We start from the raw sequence: 23,443 nt of genomic DNA, 5'->3' as shown, positions 1-23,443 counted from the left end.
ACTTTTCAACAAACAATAAGAATACATATATATTTTTTATTCGTAAATTAGTTTTTATTTACAACTATATAACGGTTGGCTCGAAAAATGCAACGATCATCCCGGTAGAGCGTTCGTGTCGTCCTCGTCGGTGAGTACGCTGTGAACATCGCCTCGCCATCGCTGCACAGCACGAGGCTGGTCCACCCGTGGTGGCAGCACCACCGGTACCAACTACCGTCTGCTAATGACGCTCCCATCGTTTCGCTGTTTTCAGAGGAACAAACAAAAATATGTTTTTACAAATAAAAAATAATTTGTAGATAAAATTTTTATATTAGCAACTTAAAAGTGAAATGTGTAAAATAAACCACGATAAAAAAACCTTAAAATTAAGTCTAAAATTAAATTCTAAAATTTAAATTTTAGCTTATAAACAGTTACATGTACGAAAAGATTAGCCATCACGGCCGGATCGCATATAAAAATGATCTCTCTCCGCAGAAACAACCACGGCCGCAAAATCGCAGGCCGAGCCGCCCGGGCTCCTCAGCTCCTCTGCCTCTCATCTCTTCCTCCTCCGCTCATGGAGGGCGCCCGCGCCGCCGCCGCCTTCTTGTGCGTCCTCCTCCTGTTCCTCCTCGCTGCCCAGGACGCTGCTCTTGGTGGCGACGACTACGCGAGAGGCGATTTCCCTCGGGATTTCGTCTTCGGAGCCGCCACCTCGGCGTACCAGGTGACGGCGAGGATTTTTAATTAACTGAGCTGAGCTGAAAAGCTGCATTTTTGCCTCGCTCGCGTGGGTTTTCCTGTGGGGTTTGGTTACTCTGAGTTGAGTTTTTTTGTGTGTTTCGCCGTGTTTTTTGTTGTGCATGTGCAGTATGAGGGCGCTGTTGCAGAGGGCGGCAGGAGCCCTAGCATCTGGGACACCTTCGCTCATGCAGGTTAATTAAACATTTTTTGCTCTGAGCATGTACAGTTCGAGCTAACCAAGAGCATAAAATTTGATCACGTGGCCTCTGTTTAGGCTTAGTTTAGTTTATAAAAACATCATATCAAATATTTAGACACATATTTAAAAGTATTAAACGTAGGTTAATTACAAAAACAAATTTCTGATTCTGACTGAAAATCACGAGACGAATTTTTGAGTCTAATTAATCTGGTATTAGCACATATTGGTTATTATAACACTTATGGTTAATCACATCCTAATTATGCTTAAAAGATTCGTCTCACGATTTTCTTCATAACTATGTAATTATTTTTAATGTTCATATATATTTAATGCTTTATTTAGATTTTTAAAAATTCGATGTGATATTTTTGAAAAAAAGTTTTTAAAAACTAAACATGACCTTAGATGGACATGGATGGCTTACTCTCCTGTCCCACGTGTCATTAATTTTAGATGACCATATTCTTCAGGCTATAATTGGCATAGAGTGCCTAGTGGTACTAATAAAGTGAATAGTGACAGTATTTTCCTCTCTCCAATCAGGGAAAATGACGGACAAAAGTACAGGTGATATCGCTGCAGATGGGTACCACATGTACAAGGTACACGTTTAAATTTCTTAGGGAGAATATATGGGCATCATCTTTTCGCTATTGCTTATGATTTAAAATTGAATTTTTAATCTTAAATTATAGAGTTAATTTTAGAGTTTTCTCATTATAATTTATTTTTCAGCCTTATTTTTAGATCGATAAGAACACGTACATAAAAGTTTTATTTATAACTATTTTTATTTGTAAATATGTTGTTTGGATTTTCTACGACAAACCAAACAATGGGCCGGTAAGATTTCCTTCTCAACGATTAGTCCCTTCATATGTGATGGTAGTGACTAAAATTGCACGTGACTATAAAATCGGTTTTATATGTCGTATTCAATATAACTAGATGTCTAGATTAGTAATATAATGATGTATACATATGCATGCCAATCTATTTCTCTACCAATTGGTACATCTGGTATTCTGGTTGTCTAGCAACTCGAACAGGTAAATTTGTCTTTTTACCGTGGAGTTCAGTAACGGTGTAGCTATATATGATAGTGACATCAGATGATATCCAAATTTGAAGCAATTGCATACAGAGGAAAAACCTATTTCGAGTGTCATATAAGTAAACCGGTAAATTTTTACTAGTATGCAAGGAGTTAAAAAAACAAAAGTTCCATATATTGAACCCTGAATGTTTTTATGTTTCACCGTTTGGAAATGAGAAGTGTCATCTTTTTTTTACTTTTTCTTTCTTTCAGAACTTTGGCTTAGGCCCTGTTTAGTTTCCTAATTTTTTTTCTAAAATTATCACATTAAATCTTTGGACACTTAAATAGAGCATTAAATATACATAAACAGTAAACTAATTACATAGTTATGGGGGAAATCGTGTGATGAATATTTTAAGCCTAATTGGCACATGATTAGTCATAAGTGCTACGGTAATCAACATGTGCTAATGACGGATTAATTAGACTCAAAATATTTGTCTCACGGTTTCCATGCGGAATCTGAAATTCATTTTTTCATTCGTGCTCGAAAACCCCTTCCGACATTCAGTCAAACGTTTAACGTGACCCTTTTAAAAAACATTTTGCCAACTAAATAAGGCCTTACATACTTTGGAAATGTACAGGCTGTCAGGCTGGATTGATATCTGTTATCTAAAAACTTTATATGCTGGAATTTTTAGGGTGATATCAAGCTCATGGCTGAAACTGGCCTAGAGGCTTATCGGCTTTCCATCTCCTGGTCAAGGCTTATCGCAAGTATATCCAATTCTTCTCAAAATTTGTGTATCCAATTCATCTCAAAATTTAACTATTATTAACGAAGTAGTTACTTATTGCTTAAGTTGTAATATGCAGATGGAAGGGGAGCTGTCAACCAACAAGGACTCAAATACTACAATAACGTTATAGATGAGCTAGCCAAACGAGGTAAACCTTGCAGATGATTTTTTTAACGAGCAAATGTTTTTTTTATCTAAATTTCACAAATATATATATATATATAATTATCACAAAATTGGTATGTGCATCACAAGACTACATAATTAGCACTAAATTTATCATAAGACTACAAATTAAATGGCTTGCATCACAAAACTATCGATTGAATGTCTTGAATCACGAAACAACAAATTTTGTGATGAACTTATCAAAGAACTACATATTTTAGAATTTAGATACATAACACTATTGTTTTCTAAGTTATAAAAGTTGTAGTTTTGTGATAAAATTGATGTTATATATGTAGTTTTGGGATACAATATCTTAAATTTATATTTGTAAAGATTTTGCTACAAATTTGTAGTTTTGTGATACACATATTAAATTTATAGTTTTATAATAGTTTAATAAAAGTATCTGTAGTTTTATGTACTCTTTTTCATATACTAGTATTACATAGACAAGTTTAAACAATAGACTATATTAGCAATTGCAAAAGAAGACAGAAGAAGAGAGGCCTTTCATGGGCGATGTTGATTGGCTCTTTTCAGGAATTCAAGCCCATGTCATGCTTTACGATCTGGATCTCCCGCAAGCTTTGGAAGATGAGTACGATGGATGGTTAAGCCCTAGAATTGTGTAAGATCCAGTGACCATATACTCCTGTATTGCTAGTGATTATACTTGAAGGATTAAACTAGTATGAGTACTATATAACTTCCATAGGGTGGATTCTAGACTGCTGATCAGTAGCAATTATGGCACAAATGCAGGGAAGATTTCACTGCTTATGCAGATGTGTGCTTCAGGGAGTTTGGGGACAGGGTTTCGCACTGGAGTACTTTGGCTGAAGTTAATATCGGAGCACTTGGGTCTTACGACAAAGGAGTATTCCCTCCGGGGCGTTGCTCCGATCCTTTTGGAAGGACCAAATGCACAGTGGGGAACTCCACTGTGGAGCCATATGTAGCAGTTCATAATATGTTACTGGCACATGCCACTGCTGTTAGACTGTACAGAGAAAAATATCAAGTGAGTAATCATGTGCCTGAAATTATTAGCAGTGTCTTTCTGACTGCACTTATATTCTCTGGGACAAATACTAAGCACTGTGTGAGTCTGATGGAAGTTGGGCATAGTTTGTTCAAAGACTTAGGCCCCCATTGATTTAAAGGAGGATTTCATTTCTATAGGAATTTTTTCTATAAAGCCCTTCAAATCAAAGGAATGAACCCTATAAAATCCTATGAAATTCCTATGGAATGTCTCTTGCCATACAAGTTTTGGAGAAAATTTAACAAGAGAGGTAGAACCTCATGAAAAAAATCCTTTGAGTCTTTATTTCTCCTCAAATTTCTGTGTTTTTTCTGTGGTCCAATCAAACGATCATTCCTACGTTTTTTCTGTATTTTGCAATCCTCTGTTTTATACTTACGTTTCTGTCAGAATCATATGTTTTTCTATTCCTCCGTTTTTTTCATTTTTATGATCCAAAGGGGACCTTAGTATGAGTTTTTACAGTATACTTTAACAGCCTGCAGGTCCAGATTTCCTCCTTATTTTTTCCCTATCATTCCACTTGTGTGAATGTTTTTAAAGTGCTTTGAAACTGACTTTCATGTAGGCTCTGCAAAAGGGGATGGTTGGCATAAACATGCTTTCCTTATGGAGTTATCCATTAACAAACTCCACTGCGGATGTGCATGCAGCTCAAAGATATAAGGATTTCAATTACGGATGGTATGAACTGAACGATGTTATAACTCATTATCTTCGTGTTGAAACAAGCGAACCAACACAGTTTTGCGTGATTTTAAAGTACATCACGCCTGCTTCCATTTCTGTAAATGCAATTGATTTTGTTTACAACTTAACTATACGGATAAATCTTCACGGTTATAAAATGAACTCACCGTGATCAATCCAATGGTGCGGAACTATTTATCTTTTTCTTTGATTAACGTGATAGTTTCTATACATTTAAAATGAACCTAGTGGCATTTTAGCTCTCTTTGTAATGGACAAGAAACTTCGTTTTTAACTACTTTATTGTTTCACAGACACTTCATGTTTAGATTAATCATTGTGTTGGAATTTAAAAAGAACGCGATAAGTGAGGGGCAAACATATTAGGATTGGAAAATGTAAAATATATTTTAGCTTTTTGGTTGTATATTGATATGTTAGGGATGGAGAATGAAGTTTTTTGTTTTTGTGACAGATGCAGCAGCTGCTTAGATCAAGGTCAATAGTACAGTCAACTAATAGCCGTAAAAATTTACACGTCATCGATAGCTAATGTAAAATAGTAAACTTATACAATAGTTAGTCATATATATGTATTAACAATATTAATGCATAATCCACCTCTCTCCCATATAGTTCCTTAGAGCCCGTGTCACAGCTGGCTGTAAATCTGTAAGGTCGTTTTCCATTTTTCTCTTTCTCTTCTCCCCTACATCCAATCATAGAATCTGATGTGTCATTTTTATTACACGTTTATGTCACTTATTGCATTCGTTCCCATGAACTAACAACTTTCCGTGCTTCGTAGGGTACTGAACCCGTTGGTATTTGGAGATTACCCACAAGTAATGAAGGAAATCGTCGGTTCTCGCCTTCCATCCTTCACCCAAGCCCAAACCGAACTAGTCAAGGGTGCTATAGATTTCTTTGGAATAAATCATTACTATTCTATCTATGCGAACGATCTCCCTTTAGCAGATGGTGTTCGAGACTACGTTGCTGATATATCGGTTGGCTACAGAGGTTGGCGAATTTTCTGTTAACACGCACATAAACTTGTTGCCCTAGGAATGCTTTGATTCCTTCGTATAGGGACGGTGCATGAAGGCGTAGGTTTTTTTTTAAAAAAAATAAAGTGATTAATAATGCACGTCGTATTTTTTATCACGAAATGGTAAAATAGTTTTTTTCGCATATCCTGAGTTATTACTTTGTAAAGTCACTGTAGCTTGGGGGTAATGAGCCCAACCATTTTCCATTACCACTCCTACATACGGTATAAGTTTTCAGAATCACCTGTATATGTGGGGTGGCTTATCAGTTTTATCTGTATTTCCTATGCAGCTCATAAAACGGATACACAAACAGATGAAGTAAGTTAATTTTGTCATCCATCGTTTTATTAGGATCGATCATAAATATTATTGATTTTCGACTTCAGTAAAAAAACCTCATGGTAGAAGCATAGTTTAGTTGATCGATGGTGTGTATGTACGTCTAGTCAGTCCAAGTTTCCCGTTTATACAAAAAAGAATTTTAAGTGCCTATTTTCTTAATATAATATCACATAGTTCCTCTAATGTTGAATCCTTTTACTGGATATTATCATTTTAACAACCTCATAAAGCATATGTCAAAATTTTAAATGTACACAGCTTAACTTTGGAGCTGATTTTGGTTTTTTTATCGTAGTTTATTTTACAACATTTGCTTTAAAATGATAAAAACACATATGTAAAATATTCACTCAAATTATTTTTAATTGCTAATATGTTGTTTAACTTATGCTTATTATAAGTGAAATGATGAAGTTCTTATAAAAGTTGAATAGTGATAGACAAGAAAGGCCTTATAATTGTTTAACTTATGCTTATTATAAGTGAAATGATGAAGTTCTTATAAAAGTTGAATAGTGATAGACAAGAAAGGCCTTATAATAAGGGATTCAACAAAACAAGGTACAAATGAAATAAAGTACACTCGAATATCACCTCATAATTTTTTGTGTGGTGATTGTTTGGCAGGATATTTGCAAACATAAAAGAATTTTTCAATAAAACTTTTATAAACTTATTCTTAATAGTCTAAAAATCAAGATTGAAAAATAAACTAAAATGAAAAAACAAAATCGACTTTAAATTTAAGGTTAAAAATTTAAATTTGACTTATAAGCATAAGTTAAAATGAAAAGACGAGGTTGTTCATGATTAGGAAATGTCATCCTTTTGGCTGTGACACATCATACATCTCATCTCTTTATTGAGTGCAGAATGACCCTACGAAGTTTCCATGTGATCCACTTGGGTTGCAACTAACTTTGGAGTACTTGAGAGGGTCCTACGGAGACTACCCAATTTATATCGCGGAGAATGGTAAGTGAAATTTTTTGTATAGCAAATCGGCACAAGAAGCGCATACTATTTCTCAGATTTAGGTTGTGTTCTTTCTTGGTGAAAGATATTCTGATTTTTATAATATCTATTTATTGGTACAAATGATAGAATTTGAGACAAAATCTGATAAATTTCATTATAAATGCCTGATTTTAAGAAATGATATCAACGAGTACGAGTTCTACGAAATACCATCGCACAAGTAACATTTTCTAAGAAATACTTCTATCAATACCCCCGTTAAGTTAAGATGAATAGCATATTTAATGGGGCAAGATATACGGAACCCTAGTGGCAATAATATTTCTTACACTAAGTCATTTGTATGATAATATTTTATGGAACTTGTACTTGTCATTGTCAATGATATCTCTAGACTTAGACATTTATCCATGTCATTTCTTAGATTCTCTAGAATTAACCACTTGAAAATCTATCTTAGAAATATAAAATAATGAACGCATAGATATCTTTTATAAAACAAAGGCTCATTTAGTAATTTGAGAAACCTACACACAAAGCCAAGAAGGAAAAGCAAAAAAAGCTAAGAATAAGCCGGCTTAAGAAACACGGCCTTAATTAAGCTCTCTTGCATGTCTGTTCAGGGAAGGGATCTAGCAATGACAGTCTCGACGACACTGACAGGGTGGATTACATGAAGGGCTACATAGGGGCCATCCTGGATGCAATCAGGTGCTTGCTTCCAGCATCAGAGTGAAAAAAAACCAACAAAAAAAAAACACATGAACTTCACTGAAACAAACGCAGAGCATGTGCATGATTCGTTTCAAATCTCGATTCTTTCAGACCTGAGCTGATCTGATCTGATCTGATCTGCTCCTTGTGCAGGAACGGGGTCGATGTGAGAGGCTACTTCGCCTGGTCCTTCGTGGACCTGTTCGAGCTGCTGGCCGGGTACCAGACGCGATACGGCCTGTACCGCGTGGATTTCGACGACGACGCGCGGCCGCGGCGGGCGAGGCGATCTGCTCGTTGGTACTCGGAATTCCTCAGGAGCAAGCGGGGGAGCAGGGAGCCTGTGCTGATTGCTCGGCAGTGAAATTTTTTCACGCTGCGTCGATCGGGCCTCGCTGCGATCATTCTGAGCATATGCGCTGAACAAATAAAAGTGCTCAGCAAATCGATCGGCGAAGAGACAGGAGGTGTAAACACTTGGATTATATGTAATAATAGTAATAAAGGTCTATCTTTGAAAAAAATTGTTGTTGGAGAGCAGAAAAGCACACGGTAGTCCTGAATCTGAAAAACAGAGCACCACTCAATCTTGATCAGATGACTCCCAAGCAAAGCACTGTTTGTTTCTCTACGTTAGGCCAGTCTTAATGAGAATTTTATGGACAATAAATAAGGTATCATATAGATATTTTTGATGATGTGGTAACGTATTAATAAAGAGAGAGATAAATAAAGAGAGAGATAAAATGAGTTTCATGGGGATGAAACCTTGTATGTCCAATTACCTAGACAGCTTGTGTCTTGCATGTAACCTAGGAAACTACATTAGATAAAACTATGCATTGAGAGAGGGATATTTTATCCTAGTTTTAAATATTTTTAGATGACATGTCACTCTAAATAGTCATGTCCATGAAACTACATTGAGTACGACCTTAGAGGTTCTAATGCAAAGGATTCAGCTTTCCATGTCCATCTCCGTGGTAGCTGAACCGAAACCCCCACGGCCCCACCCATCCCCTGAATCCTAAAAAAAATTGATAAAACTTAAAATTATGTAATATTTTCTAATAATCCAAAACATATCCTTTCTCATAGTTTATATAATTATGGATGAATCAATCGAATCGTCTTCAAAATACATAAATTTGTAAAATAAAAAATTTGTAACCTATAAAAACTCTATTCCAAATGAAACCATAGGTTGCACGGACATACAGACTATTTCCCATGGTCATGGACATATTCACATGGAGGCTATTATCATCGGTCCAATATGTCATTGTGCAGAGATCACGTTCTCAATCCAGTCATGTACCGCAACTCCTCTACCCCCACTACATCCGTCTGAGATTAATTCCGGGCCCAAATACACAAAATCCAAGGGAAACCCACCCAACGTGGCACCATATTCACCCAGCCGCGGACACGATGGCGGTGGGGAAGGTGGGTAGGTGTATGCAGTTTGCAGGGGACTGGAGCCTCAGGAGGAGAGAGCATCTGCCTCATGCACCTCCGCAGTTGCATGGCCTCCTCGTGCTCACCTTCCACCGCCTCATCCTCCTCCACGAGCCCTCCCGCTGTAAGAGCAGTATAGTAGAGCTGAGTTGGCTGAAAAAATACAAATACACGTCATAAACATCCTACGTGGATGGGCGACAGACCAGGAGGGAAGGGAGCAGGCTACCCGTTTAAAGCATTCTCCTCGAGTAGAAATCATCTGTATCTCAGTCTGCGGTCGGTGACGAGCAGACACTTAGCCCTTCCCCCGCGATTTGTGCTCCTCCCTCTATTTCCCCGAGCAGGTATTGTGTTATTTTATGTACGGTCCCAGTGATATTGATCACACTAGATTGTATCTACATGCATGTATTAAACATGCATTAAATGCTTGCTTTTAAATGCAATGACTCTCTTAGCCAACCTTGTAGCCAGAGTGTTGAAGGTTCAATGTGACATGACTGCTGCATTTAGCCGATAGCTGGCTAAACCATTAGCCATGCTCTAAGTGCACAAGAAATCACTGTTCTGACCTCTGCGCATGGTAACCATGACATATCTAGGATTTTAGATGAGGATATGTTCATCCAAGAATTATCGTATACAATTTGATAAATTCATTTTAATAAATTAGTAGTAATTATAAAATTGACAACATAATTCAATATATATGCACTAAGAAACATATATTTATATTGAAATGAGTATCTTTTAGAAATGCGTATATATATATATACACACACTGGGTATAGAGCGCGGGGTATACTAGTGCATACCTGACATACCTTGCAGCTCTACCCCTGCTGGGTAACACTATTAACAGTAGGTCAGTAGTACGATCACCCCATGCAAATCATTTAGTTTGCACTTAAAGTCAAGCAAAACCAAGTACAACGGTGGTAGTATTGAATGTGGCACCGCACCTACCCCATTGTGAATGTACTAAACTAGTCAATGACTTCCTAGTACTAAGAAACAATCAAAATCAAATCTAAATGAATGTTTATCGTATAAAAATCAAATTAAGGCGAATGTTTCCAATGTTGATAAGATAGGTACGCATATTTCATGAAATATATCTTTATTTATTTTAGGCAATATTATACTTATTTTGTTTTACCCATGGTAAAGCATACGCATCCAACTAGTCTATAGACAAAAGCACACCAAGTTCAATTCCGTGCTAAACTTGCCGCTCGATTGTCCTCCATAACGCCGAGATACTACTGCTATCCTTGTTTTTTTCCTTACTTATACTTATGTTTATAAAACAAATTTTAAATTAATCAGAGTTGATTTTAGATTTTCTATCAGTCTTTTAGCTTTGCTTTTAAAATAATAAGAACACATGTATAAAAATGTTATCCATAAATTATCTTTTAGCCACTAATATCCGTTTCGTTTATACCTAATTTCAGCAAAACTGTTAGGGAAATTGGCCAGATAACCGAGAAAACAGATTTAACGTGGAAACCCTTGCAGGAAAAAACCACGGGCGCCAACCGGCAATAACCTCTATGAGGTAATGATTACAATAACAGGGGAATACACCGGGCCGTCGCACCCTTCCCGTGCAGCTCACAAGAGATATATATAAGGGGAAATTAAGGAGTCCTAATAGAAAAAGGTTGACAGAATCCTATTAGGAAACTAATCCTACTCCTACTCCAAGTAGAAAACGGTTACAAGAAACCTAGTAGGAAACTAGTAATATAATCCAAATACATTACAGATAATAATTCGGATCATATCTCTAACAATCTCCACCTTGAGACGAATTCTCTTGTAGTATAAAAATTGAAATCACCAGAAACCTCATATAGGTAAAATCACCTTGCGGCAAATAGTCTTTTGGACTATAATAAGCACGAACCAAACTTGAGGACAACGAGAATCTCGCTTGTTTTGAACAGGAGCAGTGATCCATACTTTAAACTCGCAATGGGAATAAAACCCTAAACCTATTGGTATAAATTGGTGGAATCCAACAGAGATGCGAACAAAAACGAAGTACTTGAATCTCCTGATAAACCTCATGAAAAATTGGTCATGTGCTCATAACAGTTCCTCTGAAATCACGCGATCAAAACAAGAGCATTGAGTAATACTTCAAAACTCGCCATAGGATCAAATCCTAAAGTTGTTGGTATAAATTGGGGAACCCAACAGAATAGCGAAACGAAGTATTGAAATCTTCCGGGAAATTTGATCAAAGTGATAAACAGGAACCAAATCTTCTCGGTGAATTGTTTTTCCCTTCCAAACACCGGCTTGTAGAAGAAAAGTCAGCAGATCAAAGGGCGCCAATGTTGATGTCAGAAATTGATCTGGTTTGACGAACCAGCCGGCGATGGCGGATTGCAAATCGGAACTCGGTTGTTTTTGGTCTCGTGAACACCTGCTTGTACAAGAAAACTCTCATAAGAACCTGCCATATGCTGAAACTGATTTTGCTATCAAACTTCTCAATGTCTAATTTGGTGAAAGACTTTGAGAAAAATTGCAGATCAAAAATATATGGTAGATCTGAAGAAAGAGAGAAAAAAAATGATCTGAAGAAAGAGAAAAAAAATTCCTTGATAGACTTGGTGTGTGCAAGCCGCAAATTCACCAATTTTTCTTTCTGATGAATGATGCGATGATGGATGCCCCTGGGCCCTAGCTGTGCTTGGTAGAGATAGATGCCTTGATTTCCGCTTTGCTGATTACGCGAATGAAAACCAACAAAGGACACATCCACCAGAATCACCTTGCTTCCCTGCTGCTGTACTGCTACACGTGCACGGGGAGAGGCGATGGTGGCTGTTGCTGCTGCGGCATGCGTGAGGAGACGCGGATGCGGACGACGCCGCGCCGTGACAGGAGATGCACGTCGATGATGCAGCCAGTCGAAACGCACGACGACCAACACGACCGAGTAGATTGGATCTTATGCTCTCATACCACTTGTTAGGGAAATTGGCCAGATAACCGAGAAAACAGATTTAACGTGGAAACCCTTGCGGGAAAAAACCACGGACGCCAACCGGCAATAACCTCTATGAGGTAATGATTACAATAATAGGGGAATACACCGGGCCGTCGCACCCTTCCCGTGCAGCTCACAAGAGATATATATAAGGGGAAATTAAGGAGTCCTAATAGAAAAAGATTGACAGAATTCTATTAGGAAACTAATCCTACTCCTACTCCAGGTAGAAAACGGTTACAAGAAACCTAGTAGGAAACTAGTAATATAATCCAAATACATTACAGATAATAATTCGGATCATATCTCTAACAACGGCAGAATGCCCGTTCAACCCGGTGATGAGTTGGTCAGTACGATGCGAGCATAGGCAGACAAGAAGTCGAAAACACAGTGGTCGTCCACCTCGGTAGTACCAACTGGTGCCAATTGCTGTCTGTAGTATTCGTCTTCCCAGCCGGATCGCACGGATCTCTCTGCAGAACCACGAGAGCGCGCAGGTCGCTCATCCGCTGCTTCTCGTCTCTCTTTTGTTGCTCTCTCATGCTCATGGGCGCCGCTGCTGCCGCGTTCCTCGGCGCCCTGATGTTCCTCTGCGTCCAGGACGGCGCTCTCGGCTACACGCGGAGTGATTTCCCCCGGGATTTCGTCTTTGGAGCCGCCACCTCGGCGTATCAGGCAAACGGCTAAGATTTTTATCCTAACTGAAAATTTTCGCTTGCTCGGTTTTCTGAATTCTGAACCGTGGCTTGTGTTTGTGCGTGTGCAGTATGAGGGCGCTGTTGCAGAGGACGGCAGGTGCCCTAGCGTCTGGGACACCTTCTCTCATCAAGGTCAGTGTTCAGTGCTCTCTCTCTCTCTCCCTGGAAGCTGAACAAAGATGGAGTAGGACACTGCTGTTCATCAGCTGCTGTGCTGTTCATGCTCATATACAATTCGAGCTACCTATATAGATAGAGCGTAAAATCTGATCATACACCCTCCGTTTAGGTAGAAGCTGAGAATTTACTATCCTAACCCTCATTTCATTGACCTTAGATGACACTAAATGTCATTGTCAGAAAGATTCCAAGTGCTAACAAGTGAATATTGACAGTATTTTTGCTTGTTCAGGGAAAATGCATGACAAAAGTACAGGCGATGTCGCTTCCGATGGGTACATAAATACAAGGTACACGATTAAATTTCTCGGAATTTAGTATTGGCTTTTCCAAGAATTGCCCCCTTATATGTGTCATGTCACCTTCTACACTTGGTACTAATAAGGGTGCCTATAAAGAAAACTAACATCACTGTCTTTTCACTTATATTTATGCTTATAAATCAAATTTTATTTTTTTAATCTTAAATTTAAAATTATTTTTTTAGGGTTCATTTTTTTTATTTTCCAGACTTTATTTTTAGATCGCTAAGATTATATATAAAAAGTTTATTCAGAATTTTTTTAAAATATGTTGTTTATTTTTTATAAAAAAAAAGCCCAAATGATAACCTTTTAGGCAGTGTACTTAAGAGCTCCTTATCCCAATGGAGAGGTGCATTAGTGCATAGCAGGTACTAAAATTTGTTGGTTTGCCACAGCAACCAACTCAGTAGCAGACCTACGTGATTTAAGCACCTTGTGGCATGGATACCTATGGAAGCATCGGCTTCACAACATTAGTGTCTCCTTGATCCGGTTTGAGGAAGAAAAAATCGGTTTTCTCTCGTAAGCACCTATTGAAGCACCGCATTGAAGATGGACCGCGCCTCGCCACCTTACCAAATTCTTGTATCTTAGGCTAGGCTCTTAGCAGTTTTTTTTTCATGAACAACCAGCTAACAATAGGAACTTGAGTTGCAACCAAAATGTTTCACCATTTTGAAGTGAGAATTCTCATCATGTTTTTTTCTTATTTCCTTCAGAACATAAGTTGACAATTTTGGCTTGTAACAACTTGCATGCCTAAGTTTTTCAGGGTGATGTCAATCTCATGGCTGAAACCGGCCTAGAGGCTTATAGGTTTTCCATATCTTGGTCAAGGCTTATCCCAAGTATACCCATTTTCTACTCAAAACTTAATTCATGTTAACGAAGCAGTTCCTTTGTTGCTTAAGTTGTAACATCCAGATGGAAGGGGAGCTGTCAACCAACAAGGGCTCGAGTACTACAATAACATCATAGATGAGCTAACAAAACGAGGTAAATCCTGCAAATTCTTTTGTCGTATTGATAATACAACGTCGTGTTTAAACAATACTACTTCCGTTTCATAATATAAGATATTTGACTTTTTTGGTTGCAACGTTTGACCATTCGTCTTATTCATAAATTTAGTACAAATATAAAAAATGATAATTCGTGCTTAAAGTTCTTTTGATAATAAAGTAAGTCACAAGCAAAATAAATGATATTTCCATTTTTTTAATGAGACAAATGATCAAACATTATAAAAAAAATCAAACAGCAGAAAGAGTACTCCTTGTATTCTTCTATAATAGGAAAAAAAAAACTACTCCGTTTAATGGATGTTGATTGCTCGGCTTTCTTCAGGGATTCAAGCCCATGTCATGATTTACCATCTGGATCTCCCACAAGCTCTGGAAGATGAGTACGGTGGATGGTTAAGTCCTAGAATTGTGTAAGATTCAGTAACCATCTATACTTGCAGTGATTGTACTTGAAGGACAAAACTAGATCAACTTTCATAGAATGAATTCTAGACTATTTCTTGATCGGTAGCTATGGCCCAATGCAGGGAGGATTTCACTGCTTATGCAGATGTGCTTCAGGGAGTTTGGGGACAGGGTTTTGCACTGGACTATTTTGGCTGAACCTAATGTCAATGCACTTGGATCTTACGACACAGGAGAATTCGCTCCAGGACGTTGCTCTGATCCTTTTGGAGTGACCAAGTGTACAGTGGGGAACTCCAGTGTGGAGCCATATGTTGCAGCTCATAATATGTTACTGGTACATGCGACTGTTGTTAGACTGTACAGAGAAAAATATCAGGTGAGTAATCTTGTGCTTAAAATTATCAGTAGTGTGTTTTCTAACTGTACTTATATTGTTCGAGAACAATACTAAGCGGGTGTGCTATCAATAGGATTGTTGTAAGGTCGTAGATTTGCTGTTGATCTTTGTCTCTTTTGAGTGTGTATTAAGAGGACACACTTTTGAGTGTATATGCCTGGTGTGTGTTTTTTCCATGTAACTGTAAAAAAAAGTTGAACGAATTTTATTCAAAGACACATATCAGTTTTTACAAAATAATTACATGCACGTGTAGATGTCCTTATTTTCTTTATACGGTTCCTCTTATGTAGTTATGTGAATTTCTCAAAGTGCTTTCAAATTTTCTTTCATGTAGGCTCTACAAAAGGGGATAGTTGGCATAAACGTTTTTACTTTATGGTGCTATCCATTAACAAACTCCACTGCAGATCTGCATGCAGTTCAAAGATACAAGGATTTCACTTACGGATGGTATGATCAATGTTGCAACTCTTTATCTTCACAATTAAACTAGCAAACTGCGTAATTTTGTGCGAAGATAGATTTTATAGAAGTAAAAAAACTCTTGTCTTTTATTTCCATAAATGCAATTGTATTTTTGTTTTAAACTATATCAATAAATCAAAGGGGTTATAAACTAAGCCCACTAAAATGAATCGCTGCATATTTTTTTCTCTTTTTCTCCGGTTAACCTAGAAAATTTAGACTCCAAATGAACCTAAAGGTCCCTTTTTGCTCCCTAATTGTAATGGATAATAGATATTTGACAAAAATAGGAATATAATAGAACGAGCAATTTTACTGTACTTAAGAAGGTATCATGAGATACCACTTTTTCTATATAAATTTTAATACCTTTTGGTATCTTAGGTACTAAAAATATCAAATTTTACACTAAAATTTTAGTATCTCCTAGTACCTTCTTAAGGACACTAAAATTGCTCTAATACAACTTAAGAGGCTAAACAGCTATTCGTGTTTGTAGGATACTGCACCCCTTGGTATATGGAGATTATCCACAAGTAATGAGGAAAATTGTCGGCTCTCGTCTTCCATCATTCGACAAAGTCCAAACTGAACTAGTCAAGGGTGCTGTAGATTTCGTTGGAATAAATCACTACTATTCTCTCTATGTGAATGATCTCCCTTTGACAGAAGGAGTTAGAGACTTCATTGCTGATCGATCAATATACACCAGAGGTTGTCCAATCTTCTGTTAATATGCACATAAATTTGGTGCCCTTTCAGTGTGTAGTTTGGTTTATTCATATAGGATGGCGCATGAAGATGTAGGTTGGCGAAACAAAAATAAATCACGAGAAAAATGGTAGTGCATGACATTTTTTATCATCAGCCTAATCTTTTTCGCTTCTGGTTATGCTTATAAACAAAAAAAATTGAATGTTCCACCTAAAAATTGGAATTGATTTTGGATTTTCTTTTCATCATAGTTTATTTTTTAATATTAGATTTTAGATTGCTAAGAGGATAATATATAAAAGTTTTATTCACAAATTATTTTTTTACAAATATATTATTTGGTTTTTCTCCGGAAAAGCCAAACGATCCCCGCTATGACTAAATAATAAATTATCTTTGTCATATCCTAAGTTTGTTTGTAAAGTCATCCAATGATGATTCTACAAGTTTCCGGAATCACTTCTATTGTGGTGTAGCATAAGCTTATAATTTCTATCTGGTTTTTCTTATGCAGCTTCTAAGACGGATCCACCAACAGGGCAGATAAGTTAATTTGGCCATCAATGAATTTACTGAGATCATAAATATTTTTTGTTTGGACTTTAGTAAAAAGCACTTTTCAAAACCAAGTTATGGATTTGTGGTAAACAGAAAAGGTGTTAGATTAAGTGATGCAGTAAGGAAAAGATAAGGGCTTTGTATCTTCGACACAGCGTTCGGTTTATCAATTATTTAAGAAAAATAAAGCAAGGGCTAAAAAGTAGAGTAAACTCGAAGATCATTACTAAGACACTCTTGGAATTATACGTGTGTTTCATCATGTTGGCAGTCACAGATAGAGTATATAGAGCTTTTTCCCCATCCTTAAAAAAATATCACTTTTTTCTATATAAAATTTATCATCTTCTAGTATCTAAAATACTAATAAGATATATTAAATTTTACATAGAAAACAATGATGCCTCTTAATACCTACTCAAGAATGATAAAATTGCTCCGAGTATATATCTCATCTCTTTATTGGCTGCAGCACGCCCCTACAGAGTCTCTGAATGATCCACAAGGATTGCAACTACTGCTACAGTACCTGAAAGAGACCTATGCAGACTTGCCAATTTATGGGATGTCTAGTCGGTAAAATAAAAATTTTTGCGTGCACATCAGACGTTTGACCGGATATTGGAAGAGGTTTTTGGACAAGAATGAAAAAACGAATTTCATGACTGGCATGGAAACCGCGAGACGAATCTTTTGAGCCTAATTAATCCGTCATTAGCGCATGTGGGTTATTGTAGCACTTGTGGCTAATCATATACTAATTAGAGTCAGAAGATTCGTCTCACGATTTCTCACGTAACTGTGCAATTAGTTTTTCGATTTATCTATGTTTAATACTCTATTTAGGTATTCAAAGATTTGATTGATGTTTTTGAGTGAAAATTTTTGAGAACTAAACATGGCCTTATGTCCAGGAGAATGGAAAGTACAGTTTCCAGTACAGTAATCAGAACAAGCATCGCATACTATTTCTCCCTTGGTTTTATGAAGTTAATTCATCCTGGTAGACGTGCTCATCTTTTCGATTTTGCTTATGTTTATAAGCTAAAATTAGAATTTTTAAATTTAAACTTAGAGTTGATTTGGTTTTTTATCAAAGTTTATTTTTCAACATTTGCTTTTATATTGCCAAAATCGTATATAAAATTTTTATTAAATTATTTTTCGTTTGCAAACATATTATTTGGTTTTTTCGGTGAGGGTCCTTGTCCCAATTGATGAATAATCCATTGTGAGCACTGAGCAGGTTTGTTGTCTCAAATGCTAAACCTATATTGCCTGCTTCTTCAGGGAAGGGATCTAGCAATGACAGTCTCGACGACACTGACAGGGTGGATTACATGAAGGGCTACATAGGGGCCATCCTGGATGCAATCAGGTCAGTGCTTGCTTCAAAACATCAGAAGCCAAACCACATGAATTCTACTAGTCTCTTGATTCTTCAGACCTGATTTATTACGTTCTGATCAGCTAGCTGATCTGACCTGCCTTGCTGCGCAGGAACGGGGTCAATGTGAGAGGCTACTTCGCCTGGTCCTTCGTGGACCTGTTCGAGCTGCTGTCCGGGTACCAGACGCGATACGGCCTGTACCGCGTGGATTTCGACGACGACGCGCCGCCGCGGCGGGCGAGGCGATCTGCTCGTTGGTACTCGGGATTTCTCAGGAGCAAGCAGGAGCCACCCGTGCTGATTGCTCAGCAGTGAAGTTTTCACGCGTCGATCGGTGCCGCCGCGATCTGACCATTGCAAGGAGCCAAGGATCGTTTGCTCGAGAAACTTGCTTGGTGGCAGAGCATAAAATCTTGTCCTGCACATTTAACTTTTTGCCACTCTTAGAAATAACACCTAACATATTTGTCACCCGCTGTCTATGACACGTAGGCCCTCATGTGTATATGACATGTGGGTCCAGTAACAAATATGTTAGCACCATTTATTTGAGTGGAAAAAGTTAAATTTTTTTTCAACTAGGGCTACACTGGACTCCGGGTCATTTGTTGTTCTATGAAGGTGTAACTATTATCTATAATTTTTAAAGGTAAAATGGGGATGTTGTTGATTATCCGAGATTGTTTCTTGCTTTTGTGCACGCTTGCTAAACTGTTAAATGACAAGTGATTTGTGAAAAAATTTATAAAGAAGTTTATTGTCTTATATTTCGAGAGTAATTTTTCAAATTTGTAGTAGTTAATTTCTTCGTTCGTACCATAAAGTAGTTATCAAAAGTTCAAATAATCTTTTATCTTTCATATCACCAAAAGAGCACAACCCAAAATTTTGGTAGGCAGGATCAGATATTGTTTATTCATCTCTAAACCAAATGTACGGCAAAACAATAGAAATCACACATATACCCTGAAGTTCTCAATCATAATTATGCATGCACTAATAGTGAATCGAAACTTTTTACGAGAGTGAAAACTTGACGAGTATTGTAAAATTAACCCCTAAAATTAAAAATATATTTTCTTTCTAATATGTTATATGCTATTGCGAAATTAAAAACTATAATAAGGTACGGAGATTTTTATAGTCTCAAGTCTTAAACGAACTAGAGTATGTTTGATCTATATTAGAGAAATAATCTGTAAGTAGAGGTAGTAGAACACATGGTAATACTGAAAACTGTAAAATAAATTGATATTGCTGAAAATTCTGTAATTTTTAGCTCCAAAATTCAATCGTCTACAGTGCATGTTAGATAGGAATCGAAGCATCTTATTTACAAGTGAAAAATAATTCATGAATAAAACTTTTATCATGTGTTCATAGATATAATAAATAAATAAAATTACGATAAAAAATGTAAAACTAACTTTGAAATTTAATTTTAATTTCAAATTATGATCCTAGGGTCATTCTCAATACAAGGTTTTATTATGCAATTTTTAATAGTGTCGTCAAAACATGTTTGAATGTAAAAATGAAACCAGCGCTATCAATGTAAATTTTACTTTATGGTTTTTTATGGTAACATGTATCACTTAAATGTTGCATCTAAGTGAGCAATAGAAGTTTGTTAAATGTATAGAGATGAAACAAAATATTTTCAATGGGGATTCAATCTAATTTTATAGTTTAAATAACCGTGTACACCAAGTTTTACCCTTATTAAGCTCACTTCATCTCTCTCATTATAAATTTTATATCCTGTTATTATTTTATCTATATAAAATATCATTTAATAAATTAAAACATGAACCAACATTCCCCTAGAGACTAGCCTGAGGTCAGGTCGTATACAGTTATACTTTGTACCGTTCTTCTCTTCGGTCGCGATTACAATTTGCAGATAGCCCGGCCCAAGTACGCAAAAACCCAAGGCGGCAGTCAGGGTCACCGGCTCGCCAGCAGCAGCAAGGGGAGGCACCATGTCCGCCGCGGCGGGCGACTGGCTCCCGGCCGCGGACGTGACGGCGGCGGGGCGGCCGGTGCTGTCCGCAGGGGAGGTCGAGCGGCACCTGGTCGCGCAGGCGGACCTGGAGCCCGAGGAGAGCCCCCGCCTCGCGCCCCTCCGCGGCTGCCTCCTCGTGCTCACCTCCCACCGCCTCATCTTCCTCCACGAGCCCTCCCGCTCCGCGCGCGCGCTCCCCCTCGCCGCCGTCGTCCACCCCTACCCGCCCCACCGCAAGCACAGCCACAACCCCCTCCGCTCCATCTTCTCCTCCTCGTCGTCGTCGTCCTCCCCCTCCTCGTCGCACCACCCGCGCGTCCGCCTCCAGATCTCCCTGCCCCCCTCGCGATCGGAGGTCGTCGCCGTCGTCGTCACCGGCAAGGGGGACGCGGATGTTTTCTACGGGAGGCTGCTCGAGGCCGTCCGCGCGAGGGCCTGGGAGCTGGTCCCCGTGGCTGCCCCCGCTGGCGGCTCCTCGGTGGCGCAGGTAGCCCCGGCGGAGGAGGATCTCTCGATCAAGATGCCCGTGGTTGGGGTCTCCGGGATTCTGCGGATGGAGCAGGAGGCGTGGGAGAGCGCGGGGCAGAACCTGCAGGATGCCTTCCAGGATCTCAACGCCCTCATGGTTCGTTCCCCTCTGCTGCTAACTAGTAGTATCTGAGACCATGTCCACATTTAGTTCTTGCGATGCAATTCATCCTTGAAACACCATTCTCTACGTCGGAACTAAGTCTTCTTTTTCTGCATCCTTCTAACTAGAGCAAAGCTAAGGAAATGATGGAGTTAGCTGAGAAAATGAGGCAAAAGCTACTGATGAACTCATCAGCCCAATCCAATTCCAATGATGATGAGATGGGATCTAAACAAGACATGCAGGATTGGCTATTGAGTGTTGGAATTGTGTCCCCTGTGACGAAAGAAACCGCTGGGGCTCTTTACCACCAGCAGCTGTCACGCCAGGTAATACTGTCTTGTTCATGTTCTTCCCGCATTCACTGCGAAGTAATTTTCATTGTTTGTAGAGCTCAATTGTGATCGCCGTGGCAATGGCAATGCATGATTTTTGTATAATCTCATTCCAGCTAGACCTTAACTTGAGGGTTTCATCACCATTGGATCTTCAGCATAGATTTTATTTATTTTTCCTCTATCCACTAGGAGCCTCTGCTTTTGTTGAATAGTATCACATGCTTAGTGCATAGACATCAGTTGGGTCAGACTTGGAAATCATTCAAAAGATTTCCGTTTATTGCAACATCGGAGTACATATTTTATACTCCAGTTTCGTGTCTTGTACAATTGACAGGAGCACAAAAAATTGCCCGTCCCTCTATTCTTCACTGTTTTGAAGTGTTCTTATCTTTTTCTGAAATCTCCTGGTTAGAGCAGTCTTACTAAGGCTAAACCTGTTATACTCATTACCAGCTGGCTGACTACATAAGAATACCACTCGAGAAAGCGGGTGGTATGATGGCACTAGTTGATGTTTATTGCCTCTACAACCGTGCTAGAGGGACAGGTCTGTTCTTTTTTGTGCTAAATATCTGTACGGAATTCCTTGGTCACACGGTTCATATATGTAATTTTCTCTTCCATTCTTGTGTAGAGCTGATCTCACCAGAGGATCTTCTCCAGGCCTGTTCCCTTTGGGAGAAATTTGACGTGTATGTAAATCATGTTGTAATAACCTGTTAAGTCCTTTCAGCTGGTTTGTTGCCAGCCATTAATTAGGGTTCTATGTTTTGCTTATAGATATTGATTTGTAATGAGCAGCCCAGTCATGCTCAGGAAATTTGACAGTGGAGTGAAGGTGATCCAGACCAAGACCCATAGTGATGATGAGGTAAGCTCTGGCAAAAATAGACCTAAACGTTATTTTAAATTCATGTCAAATAGCGCCACACGACATAAGATGCCCAAGTTATCTGTCACTGAAACAACTAAATATCTCTAAACCTGCCAAATCTGATTCCTGGCTCACATATCCTTTTAGTTAGAAGGATGAATATATGATCAGGTCTCGTTTCACTTTAGTTGCATTCCGTTTCATTTATTTTGTTGGTAAGCATCTGCCTTTGTTTCCTTTAGTTTCAACTGCTTCTAGTACTATCGTTTTTAGCAGAAGTACATGCTGAGTATTTCGCAATATGCATAGGTATTTGCAAGAATCTCATCACTGGCACAAAAGGAAGATGCTCTTCAGAAGGGAATAAGCCCCAGCGATGCTGCATTTACACTTGGGATTGCACCTGCTTTAGCAAAGGAGCATCTTCTAAATGCAGAGAACATTGGTATTACAGTTACCCATTTAAAAATTTTTCAATCCATGTATTCCACTATATATACAAAATAAACTAAGACCAACTTATTTTTCAGGCATCCTCTGCAGGGATGTCAGTCCAGATGGGTTACGCTTCTACATTAATATATTTAATGAAATTGATCCCCAAAATATTTATTTGTAAGTAGACCTCTCCTTGGTCTTTTCTCATGCAGTTACTTGGTTCAGAATATAGCTTGTATTATTGGAAGAGACAAATATCTTACATTGCTAATATTCCTTCCAGGTCAAAAACCCATGGACTATACCACACCTGGACATCCGTCACAACGGCATCACAATGACTTATCTTTGGTTGATCGGGTAGCACGACGGGTTCTGCAATTCGGCTGATCAATTTTCAGTTTTGTCGGCATATTCTGCCGTGATGTCTTTATGCAACACTCCAAAGCGTGATGTAACCAATTTGTTATTTTCTAGAATGAATGCATAAGACGTGGGTTCCTGAAACAGAAGAGATGACGATTTGGGTCTGCTTTTGCTCGCCTTTCCTCAAGGCAGACTTTCATGCAATGAGTGATGGGGGTCCTTTTTTCATTGCCAGTCATTACTCAATTCATAAAGTAGTGTTGATTGCGGAGTGTATATCACTGAACAAGACGGTGTATGATGTATTATCTGGCTTTTGTATCGTAAAATTTTGCGCAGGTTCTTCACGTCCTGATGAATGAATACGTACGTGTACTTTTTACTTAAGCAAGATTATCGA

General features: G+C 38.3%; 1 protein-coding gene and 1 pseudogene across 1 annotated transcript; both read left to right on the top strand.

Moving 5' to 3' along the window:
* The first annotated feature begins 504 nt into the window (after positions 1-504).
* On the top strand, positions 505-19,059 carry LOC102722998 (annotated as a pseudogene).
* Positions 19,060-20,301: 1,242 nt separating this feature from the next.
* Positions 20,302-23,277, top strand: LOC102722721 (vacuolar protein sorting-associated protein 36). The gene is made up of 8 exons (XM_006644826.2): positions 20,302-21,018; positions 21,153-21,353; positions 21,819-21,912; positions 22,000-22,057; positions 22,167-22,236; positions 22,549-22,684; positions 22,770-22,854; positions 22,961-23,277. Exons 1-8 carry the CDS (start codon positions 20,371-20,373, stop codon positions 23,016-23,018), a joined length of 1,350 nt encoding a protein of 449 aa, XP_006644889.1. The 5' UTR covers positions 20,302-20,370; the 3' UTR covers positions 23,019-23,277.
* Positions 23,278-23,443: the final 166 nt, after the last annotated feature.

This window comes from Oryza brachyantha, chromosome 1 (assembly GCF_000231095.2).
Source record: "Oryza brachyantha chromosome 1, ObraRS2, whole genome shotgun sequence".
NCBI classification, from domain to species: Eukaryota; Viridiplantae; Streptophyta; class Magnoliopsida; order Poales; family Poaceae; genus Oryza; species Oryza brachyantha.
Note: the sequence above shows the minus strand (reverse complement) of the source record. Positions and strands in the feature narration are given on the sequence as shown.